At 37.2% G+C, this 9,207-nt stretch overlaps 1 protein-coding gene across 2 annotated transcripts; it reads right to left on the reverse strand.

The window, feature by feature from the left end:
- Window positions 1–562: 562 nt before the first annotated feature.
- On the reverse strand, window positions 563–4,122 carry LOC131326286 (uncharacterized). 2 transcript variants are annotated; one of them, XM_058359022.1, is made up of 8 exons: window positions 4,001–4,122; window positions 3,808–3,905; window positions 3,612–3,701; window positions 3,448–3,515; window positions 3,359–3,376; window positions 1,808–1,900; window positions 1,377–1,405; window positions 563–1,300 (listed from the first exon to the last, which is right to left on the reverse strand). In XM_058359022.1, exons 3-8 carry the CDS (start codon window positions 3,667–3,669, stop codon window positions 730–732), a joined length of 837 nt encoding a protein of 278 aa, XP_058215005.1. In that variant the 5' UTR covers window positions 3,670–3,701; window positions 3,808–3,905; window positions 4,001–4,122; the 3' UTR covers window positions 563–729. The 2 variants fall into 2 exon arrangements, with proteins under 2 accessions (XP_058215005.1, XP_058215004.1); XM_058359021.1 differs by lacking the exon at window positions 3,612–3,701 and having other exon boundaries at window positions 3,807–3,905.
- Between the last annotated feature and the right edge of the window lie 5,085 nt (window positions 4,123–9,207).

Below are 9,207 nucleotides of genomic sequence, written 5' to 3' on the forward strand. Positions count from 1 at the left end.
TTGGCACCATCGCCTTTTCTAGTCTTGTCAAACAATCAAATTAACAGCATCGCGACCCTTGCCACATTAGTCTATGCCTATGTTACGACTGGCATTACGCCTTTGATATACAGCTCATCGCGGAAGATTGCACTTCGAAATCCATGAACACGTGAAAAGGAATTGTTTGAGGGGAAATTGTGGAAAATCTATTCATGGATTACCATTTTAAAGAGAATACAAGTGTTCATGGATTTGTCTTTACGTTTATGACTTGAATTATTCTACAGAAGAATAGACTTGCAAGTCCTCAAAGACTTGAGAGAAGCCAAGTCCTACACTTTAAGATAAGCATTTGTATGAAGGAAATATTGCAAGTCCATTCTCTTAAAAAGAAATTATGAAAAACCTATTCTATCCGTAAGATAGACTGAAACATAAGTTTCAACTATTTTGAGATTTTTTCCATCTTAACCACCACCATCCAACGAGCAGCCGTTCGCAAGACCTCGATGACCGATGCATGGGGCAACTCTTTCGGACCTCGTACCATCTATTTGGACCCCTTTAGGTGGGCACTGCGTAAAGAAACTCAGCCTTACCCTGATGCAGAATCCAGTTAATTACACGAAAGATGTGACAAAAGATTGCCAACCTATCTTAGACGCCCAAAGAGTCGTGCGGTAAACGGAGTTGTAAGTTTAGGACACTAAAGACATAAACGATACCGTCATGAAAACGTTTCCATTTTTATACAACGTCCCTAAGTAGATAATCATTTGCTGCTAGTGAATTTGGCAAGTCCGTCGACCAATTCTCCAGTTTTGCCTTGGCCTTGACTAACCCTTCTTCGAGTTCACGAACCTTAGCTCTACCCACCTTCAGAGCAGTTTCGCACAAATCCATGTCGATAAGAGATTCCGCGCGTTTATTAGCCTTCTTTGCTTCCTCCAACCTCTTCTTCAACCACGACAACTCCAACCCAACATGCTCAAAGTCCTTGATCGCAAGGGTGGCCTGCCTCAGTACATCCTCTTGCACTTCATTGACCTTAGTGGTAGACATGGATTCAATGAACAAGGCAAACGACTCAAGTAGTAAAGTCTGCAAATTTTGACCAAAAATTGAGAATTTAGTGAAAGTGTCCTTGTGAATGTTGAGGATCCTTTCGAGTAAAAGGGACGCCTCGGAAGAAACCCAGTATGCCAAAAATCTGATTTTGCCAGCTGGAGCATTGGCAGAGTGAGTCTGTGTGGTCGAACCGTCAGAAATGGTGCTTCGGCTCCTTTCAGTCGGTTCTGGCTCAGAGCTAATAAGGCGCCTGGAAAAAAACTCAAAGAGTCAATATGTTGACAGCATTAGCTCAGAAATAATTTCCACTGTAGATATGAACAGACCTGCGTTTTCTGTGATGCTCCAGTTCGATCTGCTTGGATCATTCAAGGGAAAAGGCAAATGCAAGAATTAGATATCTCAACCAGGACATAAGAGAATACCCCAAATCCAAGACAGAACATAACAAGAAAACTAGATCCACAACTCTAAAGAATGAGCTAGAGCAGACAAGTTGCAGTTTTTAAGATGGAGTAGTGGGAAAACACAAATAGGAAAACAAACATGGAGACAACATTTTTGGGAGACGTTGCTTCTGCATAAGAGCTAGTTTCGGAACTTAGAAACCAATTCAAAAGGACGACGGAAGGCATTGGAAGGTATTATGCAAACATCTATAAAAAGGTCAGCACTGAAAGTCCTCTAGATCCAAAATGAAACGAACTGTAGACAACTATGAAGCATGAATACTTGGGAATGAAGGCTCGTTGAGTACCTGATGACAATTCACATAATCCAGAAAAGAAGGAGCATCAGGATGCCCACATTGTCCAAAACATTCAGCTTGAGATGATTTCTGAAAGCAAATGATGTCGCCAGGGATGGAGCTAGGGAGGGGCCAGTAGAGGCAGTCGCCCCTGTAAAAAGAAAAAAAAAAAACTTTACTTATTATATGTAAAATAAAAAGTTTCTATGAAAGTATAGAGGCTCGCCCCCCTCTAGTATTTTGGGAGAAAAGAATCAAATGGTAGTAAGTAGTTAGTAACCTTTGAAATGCAAGGATACCAGCGTAAACTTTGTAAATGCTACGGGTTAAATAAAACAAAACATAGTGAGGGTTAACATAGTGAGCACTCAATTATTTAACTCTCAGTTTTTACTCACAAAAATCCCTAATCGTTAAGAGGGTTTCATACGTTTTCTTCTCTCTGCCAAAAAAATCTCCATGGCACACCAGACCTCTCTCCCTCTTTCTTGGCACAAGAATCCCACATCGTCAAAACTTTGAAGACGGTTTCGAGAAAATAAGAACATAGGAGAAGAGATTTTGAGAACTCTAAGTAATCTTGGTGAAATATAAATTGTAACTATGAAATGAGTGAATACTAGACTCCGCAACACGATGGGGGATGAACTTTAGCAAGTTTCTAAATCACTTACATGGAGAGGGATAATGCGAAAAGGTTTGATGCCGATTCTAGCATCGATATTTTTAATAACATGAAAGAGCGGAATGCAATTGAAGATGCCTCATTTTACTAGATAAGCTGAGGTAAGTCGTTAATACTTTTGCAATATTTATCAACTCCCGTGGTGGCACTGTTGATAACGATTATCATTTTGTAGTCAGTAGTAATCTTAGCTTTATCACTTTGGATTTTTGTGTTACATTGTTTGGAGGGGGGGAAACATGCTAATAGAACTTCACAGGGAGTAGCTCCTTGCATAGGCAATGTATAATCAATATCTTTTATATGCTTGCTGCTTTATCTTTTTTAATGTTGTTTGATTTTCTATCTTTAAGGTATGGTGCAAAGGTCGTCGCCACAACAGGCATCCCGCATAGGCATGACACGCTTAAGAGTGCCATGCCACGCCACGACACATGCACAACACGAGCACGAAAAAAGCACGGGCACGACACATGCACAGTACGAGCACAAACATTCATTTTTAAATTTGCAATTGATTGTCGATTGATAGTTGAGTAGAAGCTAACTTAGTTAAAATGTACTCAAACTATAGTGATGCAACTCTTACCTATTTACATTCATTGTATTACGAAATTGCAATTTTCCATAATATTTTGTATTTTTTAGTTTAATTGTTTTATTTTAGTATTTTTATGCAGAATTGGTCGCATATTTTATTTAAATTCTTTTGGGAGCATAATTTATGAAAAGCATAATTAAGTATGAAGTAGTCATGTTGCTATTTTTTACATTTTTGAGTTTTAATGTATTCACGTTGTTATGCACGTTTCTTTTTTTTTTTGTCTCGTATACATGGTCGCTCCTGTGTAGTGAAATTCCTGGCTCCGTCCCTGGATGTCGCCATCTTCAAGCTGCAGGAGGAGAACAACATTTGATTTATCATGTACAAACAGAAAATGACTTGCAATTGACACGCTTCTACCTGACAACCACGAAATGTGACCATCTTGTTCACAACTTCACATATGAACGGTGGTTCATATTTTATTTCCCAAAAATGAAATTGAAGTAAGATGGACGCGGACTAAATCCCGAACAACGAGCCCACACAGGAAAGAAGGCAATTGATTTTTGCCCTCCTGCTTACTATTTGCCCTCCTTTCTGTCTTTTCCTGTCTGAGTTTACAATACTGTCCTTTTCCATGTGAAAGAGTGAATATTAGTGTCGGAAATTCACTGGAAAAAAGACAAGGAAAGGAGTGTCGCTATAAAACATGTGAGTGCGAAAATCACTGCCACTAATAAGAAATTCTAGTAAAAGCCTTAAAAACAACCGATTTACCTCAAAGAGTTCAATATCTTCATTGGGAGCAAATCCAGCCAACCCATTAATCTTGGACAAAATTTCCACTGACCTCGACATACAATCGCCCAACATAACTGACAACATATAAAACAGCCTCAGAAACCAACCAAGGCGGAGAGGACAACCCAGCTACGTGCAACACCAACCCAAGGAAAGGAATGTTAAGTACCTGAGCTCCTCTTTCAAAGGGTCATAAAGTTTGAAAAAAAGAAGAATATCCTTTGCACTCTTAACAGGTGGAGGAATCGGTCGAAGACACTGTATGGTTGTGATAAAGAAGTTCACCACCTGGGTTACAAGAACCGTGTACTGGCTCTCCCACGCGTGCTAGACTCACATACGCACACGGCTATCATAGGCTGCATGCGATGGTCCACTTGGGGATGGAATGCCAGTTATTTTCTATTTTTATTGTATTGTAAATCACTGTGATGCATGATTAAACGGCGAACATTATCACACAAACTATATATGCTTATCCAAAAAAAAAAAAAATTGCACAAACTCAGTCAATCAAACTCACAAAAACAAGCACCACGAAATCTAAAACAAACCTAGAAGGCTAGAACCCTAGTTTTTTTGTTTTTGGCTATAGAAAACTCAGGAAACTGACGAAAACAAACAAAAAAATGAAAATCGAGGAAACACAACACATACAAGCCAAACTACGTGGATTTGGTTCGGCTACACACCGAGGGACTTGTTCATTGAGCTACTACGTACAACGAAATGACTACAATCAAATGTGTACGTTTCTTTTTGTCCCTTTTCTCACACATTCTAGTTAACCAAATAGAAAAACGGCGAACAAACTATGCTTATCCAAAAAAAAAAAAAAAACATACACAAACTCAAATGCACAAACTCTTGCAATCAAACTCACAAAAACACGCACGCACGGAGAGAGAGAGAGAGAGAGAGAGAGAGAGAGAGAGAGAGAGAGAGAGAGAGAGAGAGAGAGAGAGAGAGAGAGAGAGAGAGAGAGAGAGAGAGAGAGAGAGAGAGAGAGAGAGAGAGAGAGAGAGCTCTTCAACCATCTGTTTTCTGAGAAAGGCTAGAACCTTAGTTTTTTGTTTTTGGCCGCAGAAAACTCAGGAAACAGACAAAAAAAAAAAAAATGAAAATGAGGAAACCGAACACATTCACGCCAACCCACATAGATTTGGTTCAACTACACACCGAGGGACTTGTTCATTGAGCTACAACAACGAAATGACTACGATCAAATGTGTACGTTTCTTTTCTTCCCTTTTCTCACATATTCTTGTTAACCAAACAGAAAAATGGCGAACATGCAAATTACACTTATCCAAATAAAAAATACATACACAAACTCAAATGCACAATCTCTTGCAATCAAACTCACAAAAACACGCACGGAAAATGAGAGAGAGAGAGAGAGAGAGAGAGAGAGAGAGAGAGATGTAATCGATTGTGAGCAAGTGACCTCTTCAACCATTTGTTTTCTGAGAAAGGCTAGAACCTTAGTTTTTTTATTTTTGGTCGCAGAAAACTCAGGAAACGGACGAAAAAAAAATAAAATCAAGGAAACAGAGCACATTCAAGCCAAACTACATAGATTTGGTTCGACTACACACCGAGGGACTTGTTCATTGAGCTACTACAATGAAATGACTACGATCAAATGTGTACGTTTCTTTTCTTCCCTTTTCTCACACATTTTTGCTAACCAAACAGAAAAACGGCGAACAAACTATGCTTATCCAAAAAAAAAAAAAAAAACACACAAACTCAGTCAATCGAACTTACAAAAAAAAATAAGCAGGAAATAAACAAGAGAGAGAGAGAGAGAGTAAAAGACCTTTTCAACCATCTGCTTTTTGAGATCCTGAAACAAATAACGAGTCACAAGCCTACGATTCTCCATTCTTGAGCAGACGAGCTGGAGAAAGAAACCTAGAGAGAAGGGGAAACGTCCAAAGGAAAAGCTGACTCTCAAGGTGACATATACCGATGTACACTGCACGCACTCCCACTCCCCCCCCCCCCCCCACCTCTCTCTCTCTCTCTACCTTTTCATGTTTTTCGTGCGAAGGAGTCCACTTAATAATATATAATAGTAGTACTACCTAAAAATTACTCTCTCGAGTCATGTTTGTTCGTCCATTTTCCTTATTCGAGATCTGTTTTAAAATGTTTATATCTTTTCATTTATAAAGGGTTTCATAATTTTAAAATTTTCGTATAATAAAACTAATTGAGATCTATAAAATAAAACAAATATTACATATTTTTAAAGATTCGTATTAAAGACATGTACAATTTTATAAGATGTGTGGAATAGTGGAAAAGAACGGAAAGAGTAATTTCAAACTGAGCATGAATCAATAATTCATAAAAAAAAATTGACACAAAACTAAATTAGGCCCTCTCCCACTAGAGTTTATTATTTTTTAAGTATTTTTTTGCTTTACGAAATATGTCATTCTCTCATAAAACATCACATTTAATTAAAATAATAAGTACTTATTTTTGGTTTGTGGAACACATCCTTAATGCAATTTTTTTTTTTGAATAAAAACAAAAAATAATTTAGCTCAATTGTTTAGCTAAAACACCCCTTAAACAGTTAAATGTTTCTAATAGAAGAAATGATCTTGCCACCTTTGTGGGGACCAAATCTTTTTCAATCTCTGGAAAATTGTCAAACTTTCCCTCTCATAACAGCAAATAAGGCTTTTTGCATCATAAAAAGTAAAAACCCTAAGTTCGGGCATAGTGACCAGTGACTGTATAAGAACTGTCTATACTTAATCTATCATAATGTATTAACTATCCGTTCTTAACTTTTCGTTCTAAAAATTTATATGTTTGCCAAAGTTTGAAATACTTACGTGAAGAATTTAGGTGTTTAATAAGGATACTCAAAAATTCAAAACGCGATTAGTTCTTTCATGAAAAAAACACCAATGTACTTCGATGAGGATTCAATTATGTACATATTATTAAATTATCACATAATAACTTATATGCAAATTGCATTTTCTTCTTAGTGAAATTAAGCATTAAGAAGCAACATTAATGGGGTTAACGATATAGTATTTTTTGTTGTCATATAGACGCTGCCGATAAAAAAAAAATAGACATCAAAATATCACTTGTTTCTATTAAAAAATGTCAAAAATATCATCTAGACAATAGAATTAAGAAAAAGGGTAAATTAAGTAGGAGGACATACTATAAGATTTTTTGCTTTAATAAGGACATAAATTTTTTCCCTTAAAGTCTAAAGGACATTCTGTCCAGAATTTACAAATAAGGCCCCCTAAAGTCACGCGAGCTCAGAATTTAAAAAACACGTGAGCCTCACTTACACCTCTCAAACTTCACTGTACGCCTCTTTGAAATTCTCTGGAAACGAAAAGGGAGAGAGAGAAAGATCAATCGACAGAGAATTGACAAATCTTTTTTATTTCGATCGATCGATCACTAATGGAACGTCCGGTGAGTTAATCGACCTCGTTTTCACTTCTCATTCTGGATCGAGTTCATCATTGTCTTCTTCATCTTATGGTTTCATGTCTGTATCTGAATGCATGTTCTCGTTTTCATTTCTTATCGTCGTCGTTGAGTTCATCATCGTCTTCTCCATCTCCTTCTAACTAGGGTTTCATGTCTGTATTTAAATGCATGTTGGTAAATCTGTTCGATTCTTGTAGTTTGAAGCAATGATGGTCTGTTTGTTAGTCTATATCTATTAGTACACTTGGTATATCTGTTGTTTTGTGTTGGTATATCTATTTGGATATTGTATTTATGTAGGTGCATCTATTTGGTAGTATTTTGGTATATTTGTTGTTTGTGATGGTACATCTGTTTGTTTTGTGCTGGTATTGTGGGCTACCACAGCCCCGGGTGGATTCGGGGCGGCCCGAAAAACAATGGTTTGAATCGAAAAATAGAAGAGTTGCCACCCGGATTTATGGTTTGCCACCCGAGGAACCGTTTTGATTTTGAAAAAAATTATTAATTGAATTGAAAATCAGAGATTCGTTTGAGGATTCGGAAGCCATGTTATGAGGGGGGAAGGGTTTTATGGCACCTCCTCGCCCGATACGAGATTGGTCTCTACTAAATATTTGCGGGATTTTTCAAAACCATTTTGCTTCATTAAACATTTAGCAAATATTCACAGGGATATCAAGTAAAGGGTGTATGCTAGTGCCAGTGTACAATATATGGTAAAATAATGATGAAAAATGGACAATGACGGGAAAGAAATGGAAAATTGCTACTGGAACCACTCCCGAGCGCTCGGGACCTCACTCTTGAACGCTCAGGAGCTCTACTACCTGATCCTGCAAACTTTGGTTAAGCAAGTATACTGTAATGTTTGAAGTGAAAGAAATATTAATGATACGGGCTAATGCTTAACAAAGAATTTAAACAGCCAAGAACTGATCTTGGAAAATCAAATCTTGCCTCATTGCATTTGAAATTAAAATTGAACAGGTTCTGGAAGTTCTAGAATGTCTCCAATATTAACAAAGGCATTAAGAGGGAATTTTCAAGGAAAATGTAACTTTAGCATACCGATCTCGATATGTTATTTTCACTTTGTTTTCTGAAAATGAAAATGCTTCTGGAAACATCTGAAGACTCTGGATTATTCACAACAAAATTTAATGATGTGGTTATATGATCGCTAAAATATTCATTTTCCTTGAATATTCGATCAGAAAAATAGAAACGTGGACGAAACCACTCCTAAGCGCTCAAAAGCATTCCTGAGCGCTCGGGAGTCCTAAAAAGCTCATTTGAAAATTTTGTTTGCAACTCTTTTGCCCTTGTTTTATGATAAGGCCATCCAACCACACATCCAACACAAAATACTAGAGTGGACTGAATGGCCTCCCTCAGAAGGGAAACATCCCTTAATGGTTTGAAAAAGTAGAAGAATTCTACCTTCTTGAGTGGAACTTAACTTCTTGGCTGGATTTTGAAGATGGAAAGGAGTGGAAAAATCCAGGAATTAAGACTGAATGTAACTCCTAACTTCCTGCATTTTCTTCTTGATAAATTTATGATGGCTTTGATTTTTGGCAAGATTTAGAAAGTGATTTTTGTTACTAAAAAGAGTTTTTCACCGGAGAATGAGAGAGTAAGGGTGCAATCTTTCATGGTGCCCAAAATGTAGCATGAGACTGCTATTTATAGGGCAAGGGAAAACATTTTTGAATTTTGAAATTTAAAATGAAAATAAAATAAAATAAATATTTTGAGAGGGAAAAACAACATGATTTGGTCTTCTGAAATCTCTGATGGAGGTTACTGTATCAAGACCGAATATTTGAATAAACATGGCCATGTGCTACTGAAAAAGCTAGAAATTCAAAGTAAAATAGTTGACCCGAG

This window comes from Rhododendron vialii, chromosome 5a (assembly GCF_030253575.1).
Source record: "Rhododendron vialii isolate Sample 1 chromosome 5a, ASM3025357v1".
Taxonomy (NCBI): Eukaryota; Viridiplantae; Streptophyta; class Magnoliopsida; order Ericales; family Ericaceae; genus Rhododendron; species Rhododendron vialii.

What these genes read in the sequence shown, in the direction of transcription:
- LOC131326286 (XM_058359021.1), bottom strand. Translation starts at nt 3,903, where the DNA reads ATGTTGGGCGATTGTATGTCGAGGTCAGTGGAAATTTTGTCCAAGATT. An exon ending in AGATATTGAACTCTTTGAGG is followed by an intron (nt 3,516 to 3,806) that starts TAAATCGGTTGT and finishes TTCATTTTTGGG; the next exon opens with AAATAAAATATGAACCACCG. An exon ending in GAGCATCACAGAAAACGCAG is followed by an intron (nt 1,301 to 1,376) that starts GTCTGTTCATAT and finishes GTTTTTTTCCAG; the next exon opens with GCGCCTTATTAGCTCTGAGC.